The sequence below is a fragment of the Exophiala mesophila genome, assembly GCF_000836275.1.
Source record: "Exophiala mesophila strain CBS 40295 unplaced genomic scaffold supercont1.3, whole genome shotgun sequence".
Lineage (NCBI taxonomy): Eukaryota > Fungi > Ascomycota > Eurotiomycetes > Chaetothyriales > Herpotrichiellaceae > Exophiala > Exophiala mesophila.
The window spans coordinates 1515359-1541363 of NW_015622506.1; the positions used below are offsets into that span (position 1 = coordinate 1515359).

At 50.5% G+C, this 26005-nt stretch overlaps 8 protein-coding genes across 8 annotated transcripts; 5 read left to right on the top strand and 3 right to left on the bottom strand.

The window, feature by feature from the left end:
• Positions 1–137: 137 nt before the first annotated feature.
• On the bottom strand, positions 138–2467 carry PV10_04160 (uncharacterized protein; the record flags this gene model as incomplete). Its single annotated transcript, XM_016368687.1, has 2 exons — positions 138–284; positions 728–2467. 2 exons carry the CDS (start codon positions 2465–2467, stop codon positions 138–140), a joined length of 1887 nt encoding a protein of 628 aa, XP_016224475.1.
• Positions 2468–3206: 739 nt separating this feature from the next.
• On the top strand, positions 3207–3929 carry PV10_04161 (uncharacterized protein; the record flags this gene model as incomplete). Its single annotated transcript, XM_016368688.1, has 2 exons — positions 3207–3402; positions 3592–3929. 2 exons carry the CDS (start codon positions 3207–3209, stop codon positions 3927–3929), a joined length of 534 nt encoding a protein of 177 aa, XP_016224476.1.
• A 3458-nt stretch (positions 3930–7387) lies between these two features.
• Positions 7388–7882, top strand: PV10_04162 (uncharacterized protein; the record flags this gene model as incomplete). Its single annotated transcript, XM_016368689.1, has 1 exon — positions 7388–7882. The coding sequence occupies one exon, from the start codon at positions 7388–7390 to the stop codon at positions 7880–7882; it is 495 nt and encodes a 164-aa protein (XP_016224477.1).
• Positions 7883–9222: 1340 nt separating this feature from the next.
• On the bottom strand, positions 9223–12067 carry PV10_04163 (acetoacetate-CoA ligase). The gene is made up of 2 exons (XM_016368690.1): positions 11455–12067; positions 9223–11402 (listed from the first exon to the last, which is right to left on the bottom strand). Exons 1-2 carry the CDS (start codon positions 11776–11778, stop codon positions 9549–9551), a joined length of 2178 nt encoding a protein of 725 aa, XP_016224478.1. The 5' UTR covers positions 11779–12067; the 3' UTR covers positions 9223–9548.
• Positions 12068–13374: 1307 nt separating this feature from the next.
• Positions 13375–16687, top strand: PV10_04164 (uncharacterized protein). Its single transcript, XM_016368691.1, has one exon. It carries the CDS (start codon positions 14161–14163, stop codon positions 16219–16221), a length of 2061 nt encoding a protein of 686 aa, XP_016224479.1. The 5' UTR covers positions 13375–14160; the 3' UTR covers positions 16222–16687.
• Positions 16688–18479: 1792 nt separating this feature from the next.
• PV10_04165 (uncharacterized protein) lies at positions 18480–20721 on the top strand (the record flags this gene model as incomplete). Its single annotated transcript, XM_016368692.1, has 1 exon — positions 18480–20721. One exon carries the CDS (start codon positions 18480–18482, stop codon positions 20625–20627), a length of 2148 nt encoding a protein of 715 aa, XP_016224480.1. The 3' UTR covers positions 20628–20721.
• Positions 20722–20940: 219 nt separating this feature from the next.
• Positions 20941–23805, bottom strand: PV10_04166 (uncharacterized protein; the record flags this gene model as incomplete). The annotated part of the gene is made up of 1 exon (XM_016368693.1): positions 20941–23805. One exon carries the CDS (start codon positions 23803–23805, stop codon positions 20941–20943), a length of 2865 nt encoding a protein of 954 aa, XP_016224481.1.
• Positions 23806–24239: 434 nt separating this feature from the next.
• Positions 24240–25421, top strand: PV10_04167 (uncharacterized protein). Its single transcript, XM_016368694.1, has 4 exons — positions 24240–24295; positions 24351–24451; positions 24504–24614; positions 24673–25421. The coding sequence occupies exons 1-4, from the start codon at positions 24292–24294 to the stop codon at positions 25288–25290; spliced, it is 834 nt and encodes a 277-aa protein (XP_016224482.1). The 5' UTR covers positions 24240–24291; the 3' UTR covers positions 25291–25421.
• Positions 25422–26005: the final 584 nt, after the last annotated feature.

A 26005-nucleotide genomic window follows, 5' to 3' on the forward strand; every position in this document is an offset into this window, starting at 1 on the left:
ACTCGCTGGTAGTGGCAGACTCGCTGGTAGTGGCAGACTCGCTGGTAGTGGCAGACTCGCTGGTTGGTATCTCGGTGGTGGACGTTTCACTGGTAGTTGTAAGCTCGTCGATGGCTGTAGAAATTTCGCTAGTAGAATCACTGGTCATTTCGGCTGTTGTCGATGAGTAGGCATTGGTCATATGGTTCGTTACTGGAGCCCCAGTGCTCAAGGAGGTTTCCAGGGTAGAAGAAGATTCGCCTGTCGTAATGTAGCTCGGAGTCGTGCGGGTCGCTAAAGAACTGCTACTGGTCGATGTAACATAGTCCATGGTCGTAATCGTAGTCGATTCAGTAGTCTGTAGACTCGAGGTAAGCTTGCCTGTTACAGTTGTAAGGCTGGTAACAATACTCGTGAATGAGTCAAAGTTTTCAGTCGTCGTTATGTAGCTAGCGGTGGTTGTCGACTCGGCAGGGTCCGTCGTTGGTTCGGTCGTCGAGCTCGTGATAGTAGTATCAGCTTCAGTCGTGTCCATTGTTGACTGCGAAGACTCAGTGGTAGAAGAGGTTAGTGACGAATCAAAATGTGTGTTTGTGGACGCAAGCGTGCTGTCTTGTGATTGACTATTATTTTCCGTTGAAGAAGCTGTGGTAATAGCTGTTTCGGTCGTGGTCAGGATAGTCGAGGTTGTGAAATCCGGCGTTAAAGCGGTGTCGATGATAATGTAAGAACTAGATGTAGCTCCTACCGTTGTTCCAACAGTCGTCATTTCTGTGGTGGCAGTGGCTGAAATGGCTGAAGTGGCAGATGACGTTATGACTGGACTTTCAGAAGTAGAAGGATCGGAGGTGGACGGATCGGTCGTGTGCGTCGTAGTAAAAGTCATAGGGAATGTGGTTTCAGTCGTTTCTATGGTTGTAGTCGAAGAAGACTCAGACCCTGATTCGGTGGTGTCTTTAGTAGCTGATGTCGACGAAGAGCTCTCTTCTGTGGTCGTGTCGCTTGCAAAACTGGTAGTTGTCAATCCGGGGGGTTCCCTCTCGGTGGAGGTTGATGAAGTAACTTGAGTAGACTCGACACCAGTCGAAGTTGGCAGAGAATTGATGCTTGAAGATACAGAGTCAGTGGTTGTGATAGCAGACATCTCAGTGGTCTGATCAGTAGCTGAAGTCGGGAAGGTAGTTTCTGCCGTATGGCTGGTGGGTTGTGAAGTGTAGTCATTTGAAGAGGTGAGTTCAGTAGCCATCGTTGGGGAGGAGGTTGACTCGGGTGTAACACTGGTAATGATATACTCGATGGTCGTGGTCATGGTCGTGGTCGACCCATAGACACTAGTCGTGGTGGGTGCCAGAGACGAAGCCTCACTAGGAGTTGACAATGTATATTCAGTGGCAGAGGTTGTATCTGACATAGGAGCGCTGTATATACTGGGAGGCATCGAGGAGCTATCCGTATATAACGAAGACGAACTACCAGCAGTCGGATTTAACGTATCTGAGGATAATTCGCTTGTGGTGCTACTGGCTGTAATCGTGGTACTGCCCAAGTCGATTGTTGTGTACTCGAGACTTGACATAGTCGAGCTCTGAGATATGGTAGTTTCAATGGCTGAGGAAGATGAGGTATCGCTCACAACTGTGGTTTGAGGTTGGGAATTGGTGACATAGCTACTCGTATCTAAGAGAGAAGACATCGTAGAAGGAGCTGTAATATAACTCGGCGTGCTTGAGCTGAATTGTACCGATGACTGAGGGAATGTATAGCTCGTCATGGTCGAGCTTCCAAGTATCGACGACGTAAGTGAGTTTGCGTTGGTTATCTCTGAGGTCGACGAGGCCAGAATACTTTCACTGCTAGAGCCTTGTACTGGGGCCTCGGAACTCATGCTTGGGTTTTCAGTGGATGTTGACGATGAAGGGACAATGGTGCTGGCCTCCAAAGTCATGATGGTAGTAGAACTATCAAAGGCGACACTCGTCGAAGTGAGAGATGCAGTCATTGATTGAGAGCTCGAAGAAAGAGAAATCAATGCCACGGTAGATCCTGGGAGCGCAGTAGTGGATGGCTGCATTGTAGTACTGGGCGTGGTAAATCCATCGGACAAGGAGGTATCTGGTGCACCAATCGAGGTTCCAATTGAGCCAGCAGTTGAAGAGGTGGTGAATATGGTTGAGGCATCAACCGTTGAGGTGGTAGTAGTGTCACCTGTCGAGAGCGTGGAAAAGGTACTAGTCGAAGAACTAGTTAATACTTCAGTCAAGGAAGTAGCTGAAAAGTCAGTCGAGGAAGTGGTGACTGCATCGGTGGGAGGAGTGGTAGTTGTCACATCGGAAGCGGTAACAGAGCCAGTACTGGGTGAGTAAGTCCATGGGGTGGTTGATTCATCGGTCAACGAAGTGGTTAATGTCTGGTCCAGTGAACTAGTCTGAACGCTGGTCGGCAACAATGGGGTCGATGAGAAGGTCGATTCACTGCTTGAGAAGGACATCGAGGCAGCAGTCGATGGAGCGGTAGAGATAGGGGCTCTTGAAAAGGACTCATTCGAGGTATTCGTAGACTCTGTAGTCGATGTACTGGTAAGCTCTGTGGTCGAGGTACTGGTAGACCCTGTTGTTGATGTACTCGTAGGCTCTGTGGTCGAGGTTGCAGTAGTGGTAGTCACATCACTAGTAGTGGAGGATTGAGTAGTGCCTGGCAAGATTGCAGAATCAGTCGTGCTTGACGAAGTTGTAGAACCGCTTGTACTTGACAAGCTTGTAGAATCGAAAGAAGGATTGCTTGTCATGACCGTCGTCGTTGTGAAGCTGGCAATTGTTGTCGAAGAATCAACTGACACAGTAGATGTGGCGCTGGGGGACAACGATTCGCTTGAGGTGGACACTTCAAAGAGTGATGTTGTTGGAATGGCACTCTGGTCTGATGTTGAAACACTGAGAGTGTACGTCGCAATGTATGTGGTTGTGCTTGAAGGAAACACGGTGGTTCCCGTTGGAACAAGGGAGGACGAGTAGGGCACGCGATTTGATGGCGACGTAGTTGGTTGAGAGGACGACGATGAGTCGTCAGGCAAAGACGAGGTCGACTGTGGTCTGACTGTGGTCGATGATGCGAGTGCGGCGTCAGAATTTGTGGTGGAGATTGTGGTTGCTTCTTGTGCGGCGGTGGACGAAGATGTGCTACTAGATGTGAAGATGTCATCGCCACTGCTGTAAGTAGAGTGGCTAGTAATGTCACTCAGCTCTGTGGTAGAAGTGGTTCTAATGGTGTTTGTGGAGGTCGTAGCTGACTGTGATGTCAATAAACTAGCATATGTGGAGAGATTAGAAGGCGATGCAGCATTCGTACTAGGAACAGACGTAGTTGAAGTTGATGTCGAACTTGATGTCGAACTTGAGACCGATGTGATGGCTTCGGATGGGGACAGTGAATTCAGAGTTGTGTTAGGAATGTACATAGTTGTACCCATTATAGTTGTCTTCGATGGAGAGACAATTGAATATGTCGGACTAGTTCCGTAGCTAGGCTGAAAGAACACGGAAGAACTCGAGGAAACGCTAGAAGTGGTGAGAAAAATGCTATTGCTCGGCGATGCGGTTGCTACAAAACTTGTAGAAAGAAAAGGGTTTGCAGTTAGTAAGCTGGGGGATGTGAAAATCAAGGAGGTGGAACTTAGACCTGCGGTGAACGAAGGAGTAGAAGAGGGAGGGAAAGTTAGATTAGATGTGGAGGTGGAACGCGATGTGATACCAGAAGTAGAGATGGAAAAGGAGTTCATAGTGGGAAGCAATGTTGATGTGCTGGACATGAAGTTTGGGGTAGAGCCCAAATACGAGGCTGGTAACGTCGTTGGGAGACCTGAGGTGGGCAACACTGCAGATTTTGTTGGAAAGCCCAGTGCGAGCGAACTCGTAGAGGATGTACTCGTTGGCAAAGGAGAAGTGGTCAAGTAGCGGGTCGGCGTCTCACTCGCACTGGTTAAAGCTGCTGTAGAGACTGAAGCCGCCGTAGATATACCAGAAGTTGGCAAGTCCCTGGGTTCCAAACTTCCAGAAGAATCACTCGGTTTAGAAGATGTACTCTGTTCGTGAGTGCTGGTCGGAGTTTTCAACTCCGAGGTGGTGGACACCGGTTGAGAGGTTAGACCTGTGGGTGCGAGAGATAGTCCCTGAGAGCTTGAGCTTGTAGATGCTTCTGGAGATGTAAAGGACGTTAGTCGAGTTGTCCGGCGAGACAAAGCGCTAGTCACAAGCCGACTAGATGACGATGACCGATTTGAGACCGTAGTTCCATTGAAAGAGGTGGTGCTGACGTCTACCGGAGCCAAAATAGCGCTCGATGAATCTATTCCGGTGGACATGCTACTCTGGTAGGAGCTTGGAGACGAAGCCGAACTCATCGAAAGCTCCGTTGATGTCGTTGTCGAATTTGTTATATCTGGTAGTCTTTTCGACGTTGTTGTGACGGGCCAGTTGTAGGAGGGGCTTATGGTTTTCACTATTGTCACATTTTCGGTAGACGTGACGGTAGTGTGACCAAACCAATCAACCCAGGGACGGTGGCTGACCCAGCTGTCCGGGGTTTCAAGAAGTTCGTCTGGAAACTGGAACCATGGTGACTCTGAATCACCAGCAGTCATTGAGGGCAGAATATATGTAAACGTGCTGTGGAAATGGTCAGCATAGGGGATTTCTGAAGGGTTCCTGGCCCTGGGGAATGTACCTTTTCGGGGCAAAAACTGTAGAGAGGGGAGCTGTGTAGATGATGGTTTTCGTGACATGTATGGTTATAGTGAAAGTGGTAGGCCCCGTGCAAGACCTAGTTACGTGGGCTTTCCAGACTAGTGGCGAAAGGGAGTAAATCCCATCGCTAGTTGTAGCAGGATTAAAGCCACCTTGCGGCAAAGCAGTCATTGCTGTTTGTTTGGGAGCAGTTATAACTGCCGCTGAAACTGTCTGCGGAAACACCCAAACATATGTACCACGGTTTGATACACTTTTCTTCGTTGAGATTGTTGCTTCGTATATGGTGGTCAGGGGTGAAGCAGGATTTGAAATCCAGGTCTCGGTCCACCTTAGGCATCTTCTCTCCCGTGGTGACACGAAGCATTCAAGCACCATAACACGTTGTTTCTGGGTGAGGTCGTACTCTGAGACGCAGGAATCGCAGAGTCCACTACCGCTCCATCCCGGAATCGCAAAAGATCCAATCTCTTTATAAGGCGCCAGCGCCCTTCTCAGTACAGTCGTGACATCCAATTCATCATGGTGGTGGTGCTTCCACGGGACTGGGAGGCTAAACCAGTAAGGAGGATGTGTTGTTGGCTCTCGCGTTAAAGTGCTCTCGGCTTCAGAAATAACGACTGGCTGATCAGTTCTGGTGACGATCAGTGTTGATGCAGTGATTCCGTTCCAAGCGCACGGAATTGCTGTTGAGACAAAAGCAAAGGTCACGAACTCGATTCCTGTCGAACATCGGCGCTTGACGCAGATGGACCTTTGGGTGCATGTCGATATTTGCTGTAGTTGCGTAGTCACATATACAGGTTCTAAACTGATGCTCTGGAGGGGCAAGTGGCATGGGTGAATCGTTGCCAACACTCTGTGTATTTCCGCTGTCGTGAGCATACAAAACAGGCCAATGCTTATCAAAGCAAAATGCAAGAACCACATGACACAATTCCCCGGCTTCCCTGGGTAGGTATAACGTGTGAATTCACCTCCAAGGCGGAAAGGAATGTCGGCTGAGACGGCGGGGCATGGTTGTGGGATTGATAGATTTCTCGGAGGTTTATTTTTGAGTTAGGTGATTTATCTCAAGGATGAGACGCACTCTGGAAGTCCGATATTTTCTTAGACTGCCCGTGTCTGTTGAGGGCGCTCGAAAGGGTGTGCCTCGCAGGATTGAGACGATGTTGTCGTTCTGTGGTGAAATGAGCTGCGTTTGCCGAGCTGTAGAGTAAGATAGGATGAGGCGTGCTGGGAAAATGGGTAAATAGACCCGACCAGTCTCAATAAGAATGGCCATACTACTGCTACAAGCATGAGGAGCAGAACCAACCTGTCAATGCTCGACAGCCTGATCGACCAAATCGAGGCATGGTTTTCTGTCAATACTCTGTATCGAGGAAATTGAATTCCGCCCAGATCCCAGGCCCTAGCAAGCCTTGTAGGGAAGTACCGGCGCAGATCATGGTCTCGGGAGACAGGTAAAGAGTCCTGGAGGGGAGTGACAGCTGCAGACATACCGGCATACCGCAAAAGGGTGGGAAAGCGATAGAACAACACAGGGATATTGTCATGGGATGTGTTGACACCATACAGAATGGGGGATCACAGACCAGTATTGATGTCAACTTACCAGGGAGAACTCGAGCTGCATAGCTGACAAATTGAGGAAGACAAAGGTGTGTGGCGCGGTGAGAGATGGCAAGACGGGGTGCCTTGACCGTGAGCCATCGAGCATGACAGCGACCGAGCGAGATGATTGTACACTAAGTGTCTCAGATACTCCCATGGCCATGGCCTGACGGTTGTGCTGCCATAGTCCCAAGTACATGATGCAGACCGAGATGATATTGAGTAGAAGGACGGACGGTGTTCTTGTTGATATGTTGTAGAATCAAGATGCTTTGTTGAGGTTACTTTTAGGTCTGAAGGGACTTTTGCTTGATGCTGTAGTCTGCCCACTGTGCGTGACTGTCGCGCACTACACTGACTTGGCTCCAGGCACCAGCGAGTGACTTGTCCATAATAGGAATAGTGACAGGGCTTGGCAACGATACCCGGGTCAAAAGTCCGATTGCGCTAACCAGAACTGGGCCAAGCTTCACATTCGGTTTTACGGAGCAGGACAGAAGGAGCACGATTCTTTCCCTGGCTTCCCACCTTTCCTGCCGCATTTGATAGTTGGAGGGACGTGCTTATGTGGATGTCAATATGCCACTGCAATCGTTTTCCGCAATCCCCGAGGATTGTAAACATTGCAAGATGCATGTACTGTAAGGTCGTCTATGAGCGAGTGGTCGGGAGGACATCCGGGTTCGCTAAGGGAGGAGCGCAGGGCAGGCCGTATTCCTAAGAACCAATCGCTCGGTTTTGCCCTCAAGACTGCAATACCAGCTCATGCCATGTCAGCTAAGATCTTCTTCTCTCAGTTCATATCCCATGTCTTGACCTCGTTTCTCTCTTGCCACCCATGTGTTGACATCTTCCAGACAGGTGCAGATCTTTTCCCCATCGTGAAAATGGATCGTCATCTTTCATGATCGACTAACCGAGATGATGTTTTTTTGGACCAGAGAAGTCCATTTACGTGATGATCTGAATGGATAAATGTATATGTTGGTCGGGTCAACTGCTCAGGACATCAAGTTGATGTCAATGTTTCCCAACTTGCAACACCGTCCAAAATGGTAGTGTCCAAGTGGCCACTTCTACCAGTGATCATCGTTACGTCTCTCACTGCCGCGATACCAACTCCCACAACTGCACTTGGGTTCACCGAGTGGTCCGCCGTTAGTCGAAACGTCCACCAGACATCAGTGCAGATTCATGCTTTGTGTGACACACCAAACTCAATCTGGGCCCAGAATCAAGAAGCCCAACTGAAAGTCCAACTTTGTCAGAACTCCTGCTTTTGTACCCAGGCCGGTACCCTTGATTGCCGACTACCTGGATATTTGGAACAATACAACATGGCGCTCAGATGTGATGGCGTTTGTCGATGCAATATGATCACTGCATCAAGGGTCGACTCGGAGCCAGTCGAGCATTTCAACCATCTTCTCAAAGGTGACGAAGCAAATGCTCTGCGCCAAGAGCGTCTTCGTCGGTTCATGGCCGAAGAAGGTCTAGACAACGCCGATGATGATGATGATGACGACGACGACGAGGGAAAAGATTAGGCGACCATTCGAGATACACGAGGTATCTTTTTATCACCACTAGTCGTTCAGAGGAGCCTGCTAGGAGGCTCGTTGACATGGTCAAGAACTAGTTGAGAGTCGAAATAATGTGATGGTGTGGGATATCGACTTCATGGTGGAACCTAGATGCTTCAGCGCCTGATCAAGTTTCCGCATGGTCGAGACGCTGCAGCCAGCATCACCTCAAACGGTAACACTGGGTTGATTCCGAAAATAAGTCGTTCAGGCCCAATTGAGAAAATTCGACCAGCAGGGCAGTGCATCGTTCTGGAAAGGGCTTATCCGAGCCCATCACAAGACGGCAATAGTGTCGCAACTTTGAGCTCGACGTTTAATATACTTTAATTCCCTCTAGGCTTTGATTTAGCACACGGCCACTGTGGACAGGCAAAAGTCTGGAGTGATGTCCCCAAATGACTCGCAGTAGAATCCCGCGAAAGGGCTGCTTCGAGTATAGAGTGGTCGTTTGGCTGAGGCTCTGAAGATCTGGCTGATCAGCATTGCCAAGGATACTGTATACGTCGACTGACAATGACAGTTGCACTCTTTGAACATGTGACAAACGGGTCGACGTGTCTGGTGCCCACTGCCCCAGAATGCGACTGTCCTCAAGTCATTCTTGCTTCTCGGGGCGTTGAGTCTGAGATTCTTTTGGTAGACGTGCAGGCCCGCAGCGGGTAAGAGGGCGTGGAGGGATGACTCGGAATGGAAGAATGACAGGAGTGACAGCATCGAGGAAATCTCCACCAAGGTGCACGACACGGAAAATCCTTGTTAGAAACCCATGCTCGAATCTCGGGTGTAGTGGGGTCAAGGTTTCAGAGGCTCATGGGCGGCCGAATCCATTTTGCATCCAAATGCGGGAGCACTAACACCCCAGAAGCTTAATCCGAAGTCGACGGTCGAGTCAAATCGCTGATGTGAAACGATTCAAACGGTTAGAATCAGTCCAGTATTTATCTCGTTTTCCACATGCTGGGTGGCCGCAATTGTCAAAAGTATAATTCGTATCGTTTGTTATCGATAGGGCCAAGGTATCCTTTTTTGTGAGAAATATCATATCCTCGTTAGAGGTCCGTGGTTAAAGTGATAGATTCCCGTGTCTTCATTCCTAGCGAATGGTCCGATCGATCGATCGACCGATCAATCAGTCAAAGACCCTGAAAATCACTCAAGAGCACGGGGCCGTGGGGGGCCGAGGGGCACGAGGGCTGTATGTCTGCTCCGGGCGGGATTGACATCTCGAGGCAGTGCATGACTCAAATCTGGATTCTGGTAATTGGATTTAGATCTTCTGTCCATGGACATGGATGTTTGTGGCTGCTTCTTCATCTTTCTCACGGTGCCTCCCTGTTTCAACTCCTTGGCATTGCCACGTAATCACAACAACAAGAACAAAGGATATGGCAAGCCTCGCTATCACCACAGATCATTTTGGGCGCAAGTAATGATGTTGAACTAGAGTGGTGGTTAACAGGTGGGGGACACTATGCGAGACATGATTGAGAAGCCATCAAATTCAATCGTCAATATTCGTCGATATTCGTGCAAAATGTACATGGGTCTGATGTGCTTCAGATCTATCATCAATGTCTATTTTTTGGTCAGAGGCGGTTAACAAGTGCCCTCCGCAGTATAACCTCTTCTAGTGTGTTTCTGACCATGCGCGATACCACTCAAGGCACTCACTGTTGGCGACGCTGGCACTGGTTTTGATGTTTAATCCACTCAAAATCTGCTTGACGGCGCCCTCCACTTTTTTGCCATTTGTCGTGACAGGGATTTCTGGGCATTCGTCAATCACCTTGGGCACGTGTCGAGCACTGAGCTCTTTTCTGACCACAGCCTGAATTCTGTTCGTGAGGTCGGCATCGAATTGGTGGCCTTTCATCATCTTCAGGAAGAGGACGACCACCTCATCAGGGTCTTGTTCGCGTTTCCGCCCGATGCACAATGCATCTTCAACTTCTGAGCTGAAATGCTTCAACAAGATGTTGTAGATCTCACTTGAACCAAATCGAACTCCCATGGGATTGAGGACTCCGTCCGAACGGCCGAGCATCCAGATGCCACCGGTCCGCGGATTGAAGCGAACAAAATCCCCGTGATGCCAAATTGGCTGGTCGGTCTTTTCATGTCTAAACACTTCAAAGTAGGACGACTTGTACCGTTTCTCGCCTTCAGGACCCGGTGGCCAGAACATGCATGGCTGGCATGGGAATGGTACGGTGCAGACCAATTCTCCCGGTTCACCGGTATGGAGAATGTCTCTGCCGTCTGGAGAGAAACTTCTAATGGCCATACCAAGTCCGGCACACTGGATTTCCCCGGCGTGGACTGGCAATATCGGACACGAGGCCCCGAAAAGAGATATAATGTCTGTCCCACCGGTGATGGAGCCAAGCATGATCCCGGTATGAGGCGCCGGTGGCGACAGGTGTTTATAAACGTAGTGATAAGTACTGGGTGCAAGCGGGGACCCAGTAGAAAAGATAGACTTGAGAGATTGGAGCGAGGCAGGCTGAGGGTTCGCCGTCATGGGCGACGTCTGAGCTTGTTCCAAGACCGAGAGATATTTGGCAGATGTCCCAAAGTGGTTGATCTGGAGCTCATCAATTAAGAGTGGCATGCTCATCTCCTTGTGGGGCTGGAAGGGTGAGCCATCGTAGGTGATAATGGTCGCACCACTTGCTAGGCTGGACACAAGCCAATGCCACATCATCCAGGTCGTTGTGCTGAAGTAAAAGACTCTTTCGCCAGGCCTGATATCAGAGTGTAAAGCATGCTCTTTCTTGTGTTGTATCAGAGTGCCTAATGCGCTATGCACAATGGGTTTGGGGACACCTGTTGTGCCGGAAGAGTAGAGAATGTAAACAGGGTGATCGGGGGGAAGATAGTTGAATTTGAGGGTTCTTGAGGAGTCGCCTCTGGACGCAAAGGACGCATATGTCTGAGCCGTAGTAGTGGGCTGAGTTTTGAGAGTGGTGAGGTCGAACTTGTGGTCAGCGATCGATTCGAAGACGACCAAGTCTTTGACGGAAGGTAATTCTGCCACGACTTGAGAGATTTTGGAGTGAGTTTCGTGGATTTTGCCGTTATAGATGACCGCGTTGTCGGCGAAGAGCAGGACAGGCTCGACTTGCTTTAAGCGATCGAGGACGGCGTGGACGCCGGTGTCAGGACTGACGCCTGACCAGAGAGCGCCCAGAGAGGTGGCGGCCAACATTGCCACGACAGCATTAGCGTGGTTGGAAAGATAACCCACCACTCTCTCGCCCTGCTGCACACCCGAGGCTTCCATGGCCGCTGCACATATTCGGACGCGTTCTCTTAATTCTGACCAAGTAACATATTCACGAGTCCGTTCGGTCGCAGCAATGATTGCTGGAGAATTCGGGTCCGGGTCACAGTCTGGGAATAAGAGGTTCTCTGCGAAATTCAACTCGGCGCCTGCGAAGAAGGTGGGTTTGGGAAATATGGGAGCGGACTCGTCGAGGACCTGAAGAAGGTTAGCCTGTGCACAATGAGAGTTAAAGACGCTTGAACCGTACCGACTTGTATGTCTGATGAGCCTTTATACCAGTATAATGCCAGATTTCTTCCCAGAAGGCACTGGGATTGTCGATACTCCATTTCCAGAGATCAGAATATGAGTCGGATTCAAGAGGGTACTTTTTTCGAAGGTGTTGTTGAAAAGCGTAGAATTGAGTCGTTTCAGGACGAGGATGTCTCCAGAGTTCAACGTCGCCGTGTGCATGTCCGTTGACGCCGTTGACGCCGTTGACGCCGTTGACCCCATTGACCCCATTGACCCCATTGACCCCATTGACACCGTTCCCACCATTGGCGCTGTTCACCACATGTGTTCCGTTCATCTCGTGTTCAGGTATGCTGTAATTGGAATTGAGCGTGTCGTGAGAACCATGACCTTGTCCGGGGATGGCTCTGGGGATGGCGACGAAATGTATTTTTTGTTTGGACGAATCAACACCGGATATTAACGGGCAGGGCAAGCTTTGTTGAGCTCCGGGGTTCGGTGTTGGCCCGAAAGAGCCTTGGCCTTGCAGAATTTTGGTGGGCCCGGGCGGATTCCGCAGTCTTTAGGCACCGAAGGTCACCGAGGGGCTCGCTTCGGAACCGGTGCAATAATAAGCTGTGTGGAAGCAACATACCTACAGTATATATATGAATGCACATGGTGGCTCGCTCAAAATCCATACTGGCAACGACAAGGCAGAGGGGGAATCGTGAATTGTCAAAGAAACTTGGCCATCTTCCTACCTGCTATGCTAAGATCTGGCGGTGGATGATAAGGATCTGCTGAAGCGAAGAGGGACATCTTCAAAGACACAGTTAGCCGGGGCTCGTGGACACCGTGTATACGTCTCATGAAATATAGCTCGCCGGCGACAGGGCTTCACGTCGATGGCGCGTGGTGCGGCTAGAAGCTCGAATTCATGTTGATACTGTGACTGATGAGAATCTTTTGAAATGAAAGAACTGAGTCCTTCTGGCAGTAGTCAGACAGACCTGAGCCTGCCACTCCCATGCCTGCAAAAACATCAATAATGATCATGCCACCTCCGTGCATCTTCCAACTAGAAATGGGGACTGCAAGAGTCCTGCCAAGGATTTTGTTGCTCTCAATGACAATTCATTATTGGTGGATCCAAGAGCCCTAAATCAAAATTGGCCGAGGTTCTCAGGATCGTCAGGCTAACAAATTACTTTAAGTAAGGAATAGTTAGCTCACTCGTTAGCCGGAAGCATAACCGAGCCAGAGCCAATTGTCCACTCGCCACTCGCAAATTTCATCATTGTGCACCACTGAAGCGACGGAAGTCGATGGCTTTGCCCCTATTAGTGCACCTATTGTTCCACAAGACCACTTCACTTTCCAAGCACCTACTCCGTACACTACAATGGCTGGGTTCATACTTCAGGCCCCTTCAGGCATTACAAAATCCAATCTCAAAGGCTGACATGGCAATTTATTGTGTACCCAAGTCTACAGGTACGAGCTGAGGATGGTGTACCACGGTGGATGCTCCGGCACGTTGACAATTCGGATTGCACTCACGGTCGTGTCTTGTTCGTGTCAAGCCCCAAACCACGAACTTTTGTAGGATTTTGTGCATACGACTATGTCCCTTATAGGTCCTACGGGTACGAGTACGTTGATCCCACGTAGCACAAACTCGACCCACGCGTTACCAAAGCAATATCTCGCTACAGGATCCGAGGTCTGTACAGAGTACTCCGTACGCGACGTGGATGCTGTTAACGTGGGTACCTAATGCACCCATTATCAATCTTCCGTGGAAGTCGCCAACGGACTCCCCATTGCTCCAGCCATTATTATGATTGTAGACTGGACCAACAACCTCCTTATCAGGAGACTTCAACACCACAGCACTTATTCTCCATGAACATGTCCTTCTTTTCCTTTTTTTTCTTAAATTTCTTGCTCACAAGTTCCCATCCTCTCCTCCTCTGCTGGTTCTTGTAATCCCCGCAAAGTCACCTGCCACGCCTGCTTCAGCCGCTGACTGCGATTGGAAGCTGCGGCTGGGCTCGGGCGGCTCCTGCAAGGCACCATTGCAGTTGATCCAACCAGCTTCCAGCGGATCAGGCCGGAACTTGATCAAGTCAGAGATTACCTACGCCAACACCAACGCCCACACTCCTACGACCCAGGACTGCCACTAAGTGCTACCGCCTACCAGCACGCACTACCAGCACCAGTTCCCGCCTGCAAACCCTGTCTGACAACCATTGGCATCCGAAGCACCCACTGCACCTAACCACCCTCACACTACACCCCTTTCACCCTCCAAGCCTGCCATCTCTAGTGCACCTTTTCTCGCCGCTCGTCCTTTTTCCTCATCTCGATCGTCATACATTCATTATTTTCTGCTCCACCGTCTCAATCCTCGACGTGCTCGTTTCTACTCTCAGAGCTCCCAATCCTCAACGCTGCTACCTTTTTGCACCCGCAACTTCACCTAAAGCAACATCTCTTTTCAACCTAATCTTACCACTCTCTCCCTGCGCCCTGCGCCCTCTCGTCTTCCACCCTTCCCCCTTCTCTACACCGCCACGCCAATTACGCGCTCCTCTTCGACATCGGCTTCTTTGACTTGATACATCATTTGGCTGGCGACATTCACGGGCATTTCGCGTCGTCGTACGCCTGCGTCGTCCCCAGAGTCGCAAATCTCCAACGTATCCGTCAATCTGTTTGATCCTCTCTTGCCATGCCTCGTCGACTGTCGACCTCTCTTTTAAGCAGTTCACCGCCGACCCCTTGGCCGTCCTTTACGCCAACAACCGAAAAGGGCGGCACTCTCGTCAGTAAGACCTCGCAGAAAGCAGGCAAGATTGCCCAATTCTTCTCCACCTCACCCAAGACCAAAGATCAATCGACTGCGGCCGCTGCGCTTCTCGCTGCCAGTAAGGCTCAAGAGCAGGCATTCCTTGCCTCAGGATCGCCTCCCATAAGCACCCCTTCTCTGTCTCTACCTAGCATTTCTCTCTCAACCGCTCGCGCGGATTCGGCAAACATGGACGAGCCTCCCACCACCCTCTTCCAACCCCCCTCAGTTGCCGAGAGCCGAAAATTGGCCAAGCAACACGCGCAATTTGGTCCATTGAACTCCCAATCCCATCGCTATGTGTCACGGCATCAAGGAGGCGAGTTCCCTGAACCCATCATGGACGAGCCCCCCTACTACTATCTCTTGACAACGTATATCTCCTACCTCATCCTCATCATTTTCGGCCACGTCCGAGACTTTTTCGGCATGAAATTCAAAGAAGACAATTACCGACATCTCAAGGCCCGAAACGGCTACGCTGCCCTCAACAGCGACTTTGATAATTTCTATGTCCGCCGCCTCAAGATGCGCCTCAACGACTGCTTCAATAGACCCACAAGTGGCGTCCCTGGCCGCTACATCACCTTGCTGGACCGTACCTCAGATGATGGCAATTACCACTTTACCTTCACAGGCAATACCACCGAGACGCTGAACATGAGTTCCTACAATTATCTTGGCTTCGCCCAGTCTGAAGGCCCCTGTGCCGACGCGGCTGAAGAGACGATCCGGAAGTACGGCCTCTCGATGAGCAGTTCGCGAAGCGACGTAGGCACGTCTGAATTGACCGTCGAGTGTGAGTCGCTGATCGCCCGATTCGTGGGCAAGGAGTCGGCCATGGTCTTCTCCATGGGCTTCGGAACCAACGCCTCCATCTTCCCTGCTATTGTTGGCAAAGGTGATCTGATCATCTCGGACGAACTCAACCATGCCTCGATTCGATTTGGCTCCAGACTGTCTGGTGCCATGATCAAAGCGTTTAAGCACAACGATATGAAAGATCTCGAGAAGAAACTGCGAGAGGCCATCTCACAAGGCCAGCCGCGTACCCATCGGCCATGGAAAAAGATATTGGTCGTGGTTGAGGGTCTGTATTCGATGGAAGGGACCATGTGTCACCTTCCCGGCTTAATCAGACTCAAGAAGCGGTACAAGTTCAACCTTTTTGTCGACGAGGCCCATTCCATTGGAGCTCTTGGGCCCCACGGCAAGGGTGTCTGTGACTACTTTGGAATTGACCCTGCCGAGGTCGATATCCTCATGGGCACGCTAACCAAGTCGTTTGGTGCCAATGGCGGATATATCGCCGCAGACCGCGCCATGATCGACAAACTACGAGTCATCAATGCTGGCGCCATCTACGCAGAGACTCCTGCTCCCGCTGTGGTGACCCAAATCATGGCCTCATTGAGATTGATCAACGGCGATCTCCAACCTGGTCAAGGCGAAGAGCGTCTGCAGAGGATTGCCTTCAACTCGCGGTACCTTCGCCTAGGCTTGAAACGCCTTGGGTTCATCATTTATGGTCACGACGATTCGCCCATCATTCCATTGCTCCTCTACCACCCCGCCAAGATGCCAGCCTTCTCACATGAGATGCTGAAGCGAAAGATCTCGGTGGTGGTGGTGGGCTACCCTGCTACGCCTCTGATTTCGTCTCGAGCGCGGTTCTGTGTCTCTGCGGCGCACAACAAGGAAGACATGGATCGTCTGTTGTCTGCTTGCGATGAGATTGGTAACATTCTTCAACTCAAGTTTGCCAGTGGCAGTGCTGGTGGAGCTCCGCCGCTGCCTGAAGGCATCACCCCCGAAATGGAACAAAGCAGAAAGCGACTAGAGAAGCATGACAAAGTGGCCAAATCCCTGGTTGTGGCCCCACGTTGGAGTTTAGATGAAGTATTGAAACGAGGCGTTCAAGACGTCAAACAGCCTCTACGTTGATCTGGCACATGACAGCCAAGTGGTAATATGACCCCACAGGCGGCTTGCGCGAAGCCGAGCGCGTGGCATGGGAGATGCGGCTCGGCAAGCACTGGCGTTTGGAATCACATTGTACATGGAAATCAGAGTGCGTCGAATATGGACAGCATCGAATGAATATAGGACGGAACGGCCGGCATACCAGGCTGGTCACTTGCAAAGAGGCGTTGGGGTCAGAATCGACGATACAGTCATCCCACGGCTTGGGGATGAACATTGCCACACCCACTAATACATGCTGCTATCTAATAATCAAACATTCTTACCATCATGATCAATTCTCCGCCTGCGCCGGCTCTTTTCTTTTATTTCGCTCACTCGCATGTGACAATGTTCCCACAGTCGAGAAGACAGGGTCCGGGGAGTGACAGATCGACTGAATCTTGGGTCACGATGAGAACGGTGTTGGCTGCAGTGCTGACCCGTTCAGGCAACGGTTGACGCAGAGTCCTTGTATAAATGATCGATCTACGAGCCCGAGAAATCCCAAGGGACTATTCGCCGCCACGGCTTTGGGACAACAAATAAATTCAAAGTGGCGTAGACATGTCACCATGGATAGGTCTTGCCAACTGTGGAGTATGGTATGACCTAGTGCCTAGTTCCCTCGTCTATACTGGCACGACTGCCCGTGTTACGATTCATCTAGCATGTTGAGCTCGAGGTTCGGATCGTTGCGTCTGGAGGGGTTAAGTGGGGCTGTGTTGGAAGGGCATGGATGATTATGGAGTCAGACTCTGTACGGCCGCGTGGACAGGAGAACCCAGACATATCCTCTATCGCTGTTTGTATCCGGTCGTGGTGGTGTGTAGGAGATGGACGCAATTGGTCGCTAGCCACAACATCAAGAACTTTGCATTGATGTCACAAGCCTCCGTGTCCTTCAGCGCAGCAGTCAATTGATTCCATGCGACTGTTACTTCTCGGGGGAACAAGTCATCAACTCTCTACCATTATCGTTGCTGCTGCTCGGCGCTTCTTGTCCTTGTTTCGATTGAAGAAGAGCATGAGACGAGAGTGAGACTAGTCACGTGTCAACCTCCCGCTTCCTCATACACGTGACATGACATCTCCCCACTTCCTCTCATTCTTCTTCTCTTCCATGAAACTTGAAACGTAACGCAGTCTCTTCTCCCAAGCCTCCTTATCGACTACGCATACGGAGTACGCATGCACATACATAGGCATACTGCATGTTGCGGTCGTCATTTGTCTGCTTGCAACAGGCACCCGTCCACTCCTCTATCATGCAGGGCGCTGATGAGGCTGCACACTGCAGGCACACACACACACACCATCGCACAGCAACCCCTGGCAGAACGCACAGTTCTTCTCATCACAGCCTGGGACCAATCTCCAGGCTTCCATGGTGGGTTGGAGGTGACAAGAGCATCAGACCCATTCTTATTCGTCCCCTCCTCACGACTACTGCACCACCTTCTGCATATTGGGGGCAAGCGAGACGAATGCCACCGTTCTCATTACTCGATTTCCAACGAAACCCTCTCCGCTTGAGCCACCACTGTTTCGGCCCACCTCGTGTCTACCGACGTCCTTCTTTGCCCGCGGTGCCGTGGTTTTCAACCCCGTGACATTGTCAGCCAATCTCACTCTCTTCTTCCTCCATTTCATACTAGCACATCCTGGTAAGAACTCCATTACTCCGTACAGATACATACTCCGTATGATAGGAATCTCCTGTTCTCATTCCCGCATCATCCTGACTGGATCGCTTCTCGCAAAGCGGCTCTTCTTCGTCGCAGCTGCGTGCCCCGGTAGGCATCCGGCCGCCTGATGGGTTTGTCCTTTGTCCGTCTGTTTGCAATCACCCCGGATGTTCCTCGACTTCGTGCATCAAGGCTGCCATCCCAGGCTGCATAGAATGCCCACCTAGCTAGGCCCCTCTCTCGACGGATGCTCTCTCGCGTCCCTCCAGTATACATCTGGCTTCCTTCCGGCTTTTTAGCTCACTCGACTTGCATCCTTCCTGCATTCCCACCAAGTGGCTCTGCTGCATATCAACGCTTGTCTTTCCACCATCATTCCTCGTACCTTGCACTGCCCCACCATTCCTGGCCTGGTCCAAGTCCGGACCGGCTCTCCCCATCTGCTGCTCACTTCTCTCTGTAATTTTTCCTCTGACCTCCTTCAAAACGCATCCACACGCGAGGCAAACTTTGGCTGGCTTGTCCAGCCTTATAGATACATCATCAGAGAACATGGAGCCACCTCCCCCACCTCGAGAGCACTTCCCTTCCATTGATCGCGGCCCTGACGTTGAAATTCTTGACGATCATCTTTTCGAAGATAGATTTAACGACCGAGTCGTCTACGAGGAAAGGCGCCCCAATCCCAAACCGCGCCTGTCCACGTTGTCCATTCATGATCAAGACCTAGACAGACCCCCCTCACGCAAGCAACGACCAGTAACCATGGACGACTCCAATGTCTCCCCTGAATATCTTTGTTTCAAATTGGTCAAGAAAAGCGAGGACTGGAATAGAGCGGTGAAAAACCCAATCTCTATGCCCATCGAGCAAATTGAAAAAAAGATTCGCAAGGATCGCAGCGGCGATGCCTCTGTAAACGAACAACTCAAGCGCATGTCAGAATATCGTCGCGCCCAAATCGAAGACGTCATCAAGAAAGCCAATGAAGGAGAAGTTGGCGATGACAGTTGGGACGTCGTTCACATCAAGTCCAGAAAGGAGTTCATCAGAGGCGGCGGAACGAGTGTCCCTGACATGGAAGTCATTCTTGCTCGAACTGTTAAGTCATCAAGACCGCGCGCAAAATCCACCACCCGCAAGATTGTCGACGTCCGACGAGAGTCTCCAATCAAGAAAGAGAAAAGGTTCGACGACGACACATTCTCATCTCCCCACAGAAAAGAGAAGCACTATGACTCTGACAAGACCGAGCGCATCGACCATGGCCATGGCCATTCTCGAGTGGACTCCGGCTTGGCCATGTTGTCCAACCCGCTGACTAACCCAGATGTGTTCGATCGAGAGGGTAGACCAATGGGTGAGCATGGACTAGTTGAGTTCACTCATCTTCCACCACAAATCCCAAGAGACAAGCCCTTGGGAGCCCCTTTGGAGACGAAGGCCGACAAGGAGGGAAAGAAGGCTGGCAAAAGTCCGAAGGGGGAAAAGTTGGCCGGTTTTGACGATGACATAGTTGTGCTACCCGAGGGTGATTTGCTCGACACAGACCCTATTGTCCTCGATCCCGTTATGGACACCGCCGACAAGCATGACCAGCGTGGACGCCGTGGAAGTTCAGCCCATCGACCTCATGACCACCCAGAAGTCCTGTACGGCGAGCACAAAGGCTCTCATTCTCATTCTCGTCAACGATCTCATCATCGCGGCCAATCACGCCCCGCATCATTTCATCAGAGTAACAGATCTCTACATGACGGCGACCTAGTCCACTTCCCCAACCACCGAACCCGACAATACCTCGACGCTGGTAGCATCTCATCAGGAGCCAGCGATTCCAGCCACTATGGCTACCCAGACTACGACCTTGAAAGCTCCAACACCTCCCTAGGAACGCATGGAGTCCCTCGTCGTGGTAGCCTAGTCCATCAACACTCCCGTCCCGACGTAGTCTACAAACAACACCGACCCGGCCCAAGCCACCCCGGCCCATCACCATCCCGCCCCCTCCGACGAGCATCCTACTCCAGCTCCAAACCCGTCTACTACGAAGACATCCGCTTCAGTCAACCCATCCGGGCCAGCTATCGCGAACAACCCATCATTTATGAAGAACGACCGGTTCAACTCCGATATGAACGCGCCCGTGGCGGGGAACGGCCACGCATCCTCCGCCAAGCCACCCTCCCCGTCACCATTATCCCGGAAGACCGACAAATCATGTACAACCCCACTGCCACGACCTCGCCTCGCGATAGCCACAGCACTCGTGGAAGCGTCCGCGACGTCATCCCCACCAGTAGTAATCGTCGCTACAGCTCAGCATCAACTTCTGGCTTACCTCCACTTGAACGCCGTACGACTGCACCGGCACCGATTGTTGTACAATATCCACATGAATTGGACGACGATTTGTATCATCGTGAGAGTCTGGATCGGCAAAGTGGAAGTATTGAAAATTACCAACGCGAACGTATCAAAGAGGAGTATATTAAGGAAAGAGAGGAGCAGGTTCATCAGAGAGAAAGGGAATTGGATTTGAGAGAGGCGGAGATGAGATCGTTAGGACGGGGTCGTGCTGTGACGGTGGTGGAGGGTGGCAATGGGAATCTGCATGGACATGGAAATGGTTTTGGTCGTTCGAGGTTAAGAACAGATCCTAGGACGGGAGATCTTTATTATGAGGATTTGGGGAGATGACTTGGAATGGGATGGGATAGGGATGATATCCCATGACTGGCTTGGGTTGGATTAAAATGAATACCCCTCGAAGATATACACGGCGTTGTCCCATCTGTCGCTACTGTTACTGTATTGTTAGTACTTCGCTGGTCGAGCTGATGGTGAGTAGGTATGGAAGCTGGATTTCAGCATTTCTGTTATTTCAGACTTTAAAGTCATGTGTCGTGAGATTGTTTTAGTCTTATCCAAAGAAGACACCTGACATTCGGAAACCTCATTTGAATTGGCCCGTCGTCGTCCCTCTTTTACTCAAGTCATGATGCTCCCTGTGTTACCTCCCTCTCCCACGACCTCCTCCCCTTCCCCTCCCTCCACCACCACCACCACCACGACTCATACTACCTCTCCCTCTTGCACTACCACCACTCCCCCCTCCTCGATGACTAGGTCTAGCGTTCTTTTCTCGTCTCTTATCTTTCGCCCACCTCTCTTTCACCATGTGATCAACACTTCTCAATTCCTTAGAATTGCCCTCCGTTCCTGCAAGGCGTTCTTTGGCACTATTCGCCTTTAATTTCTGCTTTTCATAATCACCGCGTAATTTATCCGGTGCTTTGGGTTGGGCGGTTTGTTTATGGCGGTATCGTTTACCGTTGGCGCCATCAGCACTCGTCGTACCTGTGCCAGTACCAGTCCCAGCCTCAGCCTCACCAATTCGTGGTAACCGGCCGACTCGATTCGCTTTTTTCCACTTTTCGAACCGTCCACTCTTGAAGCTACTGGCAATTTTGGCTCCGGATTCTCCTCGCACGAGTCTTCGGTCTGGGTCGTTTGCACGTGATCCGTCGTCGTCGTTATCTCTTCTCACGTATTTCTTGTGTCGCTTGTCCCATCGCATGATGGATCTGGCTTCGCCGAAATTCTTGTTTCCGGATTCGTCGCCTCCTAGGTCCATTGTTGCGGACCGTGCGGCGGATGTGAAGTTGGATGCTGTGTTGCTACCTGAATGTACGCCGTAGGCTTTGTCGTCGGTGAAGTTGTGGGATGTGGGGTGGTAGGACATGAAGTTCTCGGGGTCGCGGTAGGTGCTTGGAGAGGCGTCGTGTGTGGTTTTGTTCTTTTTCGCGTACGGTTGTGTGAATGTCACCTCAAGGTCTGTGGTTGAGGCGGTGGAGAGGGCATCGTCTCCGTCTTCGTCTTCGAAGGTGGAATTCTGCTCATCGGTGGGTTGTACACCGTTGGGGGATTGATCGTCCAAGGGTTCGGGCACAGCTGACTGTTCGGCTGATTTTTGCTTGCGAACTTCGAGGCCAGATCGAATTTTACGGATTGCATCAACGGCTTCCTCGTTATTCTTGCGTCCACCTCTCCTAGCGCCAATCTCAAAGATTGATTCCTGAGGACGGAATCCACCGACTCTTGCCAACATTTTCTCCCTTTCCACTTCAAGGTTGTCGGACTCGTTGTTAAACAGTGGGTGTAGTTCTGACCAAGACTGGGAGGCTACCAGAGCTTTTGATCGTTTTGCACTTTCCGATGAAGCAGGGTTGCGAGTTCGAAGGTAGAGTTTCTCACCCTTTTGTGCAACACTTCGCAACGATGAGAGATCCACACTGTCCTCGAGAGATCGCGTCACCCACTCAGCACTGGTTTGAAGATCTTCCCGCCTCAGACTTCCAACCACTACATCCTGTGCAAAGTTGACCGAGGATGAAGGGTCAGTTTGTCGGCCAACTAGTAATTTCCGGCCAAGGAAGAGTTGTAAATCGAGGAGGTAAGGAGCGTCAGAATCCCGCACCAGACTGTAACTCCAACCTTTTTGGCCCGCGCGGGCAGTTCGTCCGACTCGATGAATATAAATTTTGGGCTGCGAGGGGAAATCATAGTTGATGACGTTGGCCAGGACGGGAATATCAATACCTCGAGCGGCTACATCGGTGACCACGAGGATATTGCTTCTACCTGATCGGAATGCCTGGACTTGGTCTTTTCGAGCTGTTTGGTCGAGCGAGCCATAGACATAGGAAACAGCATATCCTGACAGTCGGAGAACTTGGGCTATATATTCGACATGATGCTTTGTGGCGGCAAAGACGATAGTGGAATAAGGATTCGAGCTGGGCAAGACATGTTCTTGCGTTTCTGATCTCTTCCTCTTCTTTCCGGGTTTGGATTCTTCGGTGGGAGCCGGCGTAGCGGAGGAGATTAGCTGTGATTGTGTTGGAACTTTGATGATGTCCTGGAGAATGTGCAAAAGAGCACCTTCTTTCTCCGAGGATTTGAGAGTGAAGAAGGCACTTTGGAGGTCGGGGGAGATCTTGCTATCGGCATCAAGTCTGACCAGGACGGGATCTTGCAAACCAGCGCGAGCAAATTCTACTAGAGATTTGGGAAGAGTAGCAGAGAAGAGTAATGTCTGTCTCGAAGCTGGGAGGGCGTGGAGGATTTCGGTCAGCTGAGCAGCAAAACCCATTTCGAAGAGTCGGTCAGCCTCGTCGAAGACAATATATCTGATGCTGTGCAGTTCTAGGCCCATTTCGACCTTGAGATGGAGGAAGCGACCAGGGGTAGCGATGACGATATCGGGGTTAGTTGACATGGAAGCAAATTGTTCTTCAAGGCTGTCACCACCAACAAGGAGGATGGATCGCAAGTCTGTTCCCCGGCTGAGATCCTTGACGACTTGCAGGGTTTGCAGGGCCAATTCTCTTGAAGGAGACATGATCAGGGCACGAGCACCGACTTTCTGAGAGTGTGCCTTGAGTTTCTCAATCATTGGGATGACAAAGGCTGCAGTCTTGCCGGAACCAGTTCTGGCCATTCCCACAACGTCCTTGTCACTGAGGAGAAGAGGAATCGTCTTTCGCTGGATGGGAGTAGGGACAGAGAAACCTTTTTTGGTGATGGCCTTGAGTAAGTTTGCATTGAGACCCATGGACTGAAATGCTCCACCTTTTTTCACTGTGCGGCCCTTGAGATTTGAACTTTTGCGATTGGAGGCGGCCTGGTGTGCGGCAATGATTGCTTCATCGTCGGAGCCAGATTCGGCCATAATATCGAGGTCGCCATTGGGAACAGCATTCGGCACGGAGCCGTTCGCGGTTTCTGCATCGGAGTCTGCATTTTGGCCGAAGAGGGAGGCACCGATGTCAAATTCGTTTTCCGAACGGGCTGGGGAGGCATGACGACGAGGCATGATGAGAGGTGGTGCTGCGCAGCAGCAGGTATAGGGGATTTAATCGTTGCTGTCTCAGGTCATTGTTGTTAATGGGAGTGATGAACGTATGCAAATACCACGTCAACTTCAGGATTGGGGGTTAGTATAGTATAGCGCTCCTGTGAGCCTCTGTGAGCCTCTATCAGCGACGATGTGTCGATTGTCGGTCTGACTTTGTATAGACATGCAGACATTGAGAATTTGGAGACCAAAAAAAAGTCCCGAGTTCAACGGCAGATCTTCGGAGTTTCTGTCACTCAAGACTTGGCAATTATCTAGAAGTCCCCGCAAAAGAGACAAGAACGGCCAGGCACCAGTATGGTCACGTGCCTTCGAGCCAAACCACTTTACGCGTCGACATTATTTGGGAAACTGCGTTGGACGCGTTTTTCATCCCCTCCCCTCCATAACCGCAACTCGTCAACAAAGTCGTGGTCAGATCATTAATTACAACAATCAACAACCATGGGTGAGTGTGGCCAGGAGTCATTGTTGATATTAATGTCCTAATCTGCTATTCCTAGACTATAGCAACAATTACTCAACGTCCTATGGGGCAAATGGCGCTGCCGATGGTGGCGGATTCATGCCAGGTGAACCTCAAAGCAGTCCAGCCCAGGGAAAGGTGAGATATGGTTTGATCCCTCTATGAACAGCTATTAATCTCACACGTCTAGGGTAACTACGGCAAAGACACCGTCCGACCCTTGACCATCAAACAAGTCCTCGATGCCCAACAACCTTATGCCGAAGCAGACTTCAAAGTGGATGGCGAACCGATCAGTCAGGTAATCGCTAACAGATTCTTGGTCGATAAATGGCAACAACTAACTGCTGATCGACTAGATTACCTTTGTCGGACAAATAAGAAGCATCACCAAACAACCGACCAACATCACATACAAAGTCGACGATGGCACGGGTCTCATTGAGGTCAAACAATGGGTTGAAGGAGATTTCAGTGAAGACTCGATGGATGTCGAATCAAGCAAGCCCAAGCTGGTCGAAGAAGGATATTGCCGTGTCTGGGGCAGGTTAAAAGCATTTAACAACAAGCGCCACGTGGGAGCTCATAACATCAGACCAATTACCGACTACAACGAAATCAACTATCATCTTCTCGAAGCAACCGCCGCCCACCTCTTCTTCACCAGAGGACCCCCTTCAGATGCTCAGACCAACGGCCAGAAATCTATGGGCACCAACGGAGTTAATGGCGGCGCACAAAATACTTATACAAGTGCAGCTGACAGTCAAATCGCGGGATGTTCACCTCTAGCCAAACGTGTGTTTGCCGCATTGAAAAACACACCACAGAGCAATGAAGGCCTACATGTCCAGATGATCGCCTCCACCATGGGATTGCCCACGTCGGAAGTCTGGAAAGGTGCGGAAGAGTTGTTAGGCGTTGGTGTGATTTTTACGACTGTGGATGACAATACGTGGGCAATCTTGGACTCGTGAGGTATTGAGCGCTGAGGGTTTGTGGTATTATAGTACATGATTCAATGGAGTCAACCAAACAGGATGTAAAACTACGATGTTACGAGATACCTAAGGTTTCGACTGACCAATTCAATGCATGAGAATTCGCCTAATTGACTGTAATTGGGCTGTTGTATTTCCAAAAAGTTTTCTATGTGGAATGAGTTCTGACCCCCAACTTGATCAACCAGCATGAAATGAAATACCCGATTCGGATGTGGGGGGAAGCACTGTTCAAGCACATCACGACAACAACTCAACTCAACTCATCTTCTCCTCCCTTTCGTGTTTATAGTCCAATCGCCAACCTCCTCGGCACGAACACAAGGAACCATTCGTGTCATTCCGGCTAAAATGCACATGAAATACACAAGTTGATGTGGAGAAGCCACAGACGAGCGTACTACCCTCATTGAGTTATTTGCAATGTCCCATTTGAGGCACTGAACTCGTGACTTTGACAAACAATCAAAATAGGACTGCGGGGGTTCATCAACATATGATGTCGTGCCTGTGCCCGAGTTCTAAATGGAATACTTGTGTTTGCTAATTTATTCAAGGTAACGTCGACTATCTATATTGACGGCATAGGGCAGCCTTTCTTCTTCTTCTTCTTCTTCTTCTTCTTCTTCTTCTTCTTCTTCTTCTTCTTCTTCTTCTTCTTCTTCTTCTTCTTCTTCTTCTTCTTCTTCTT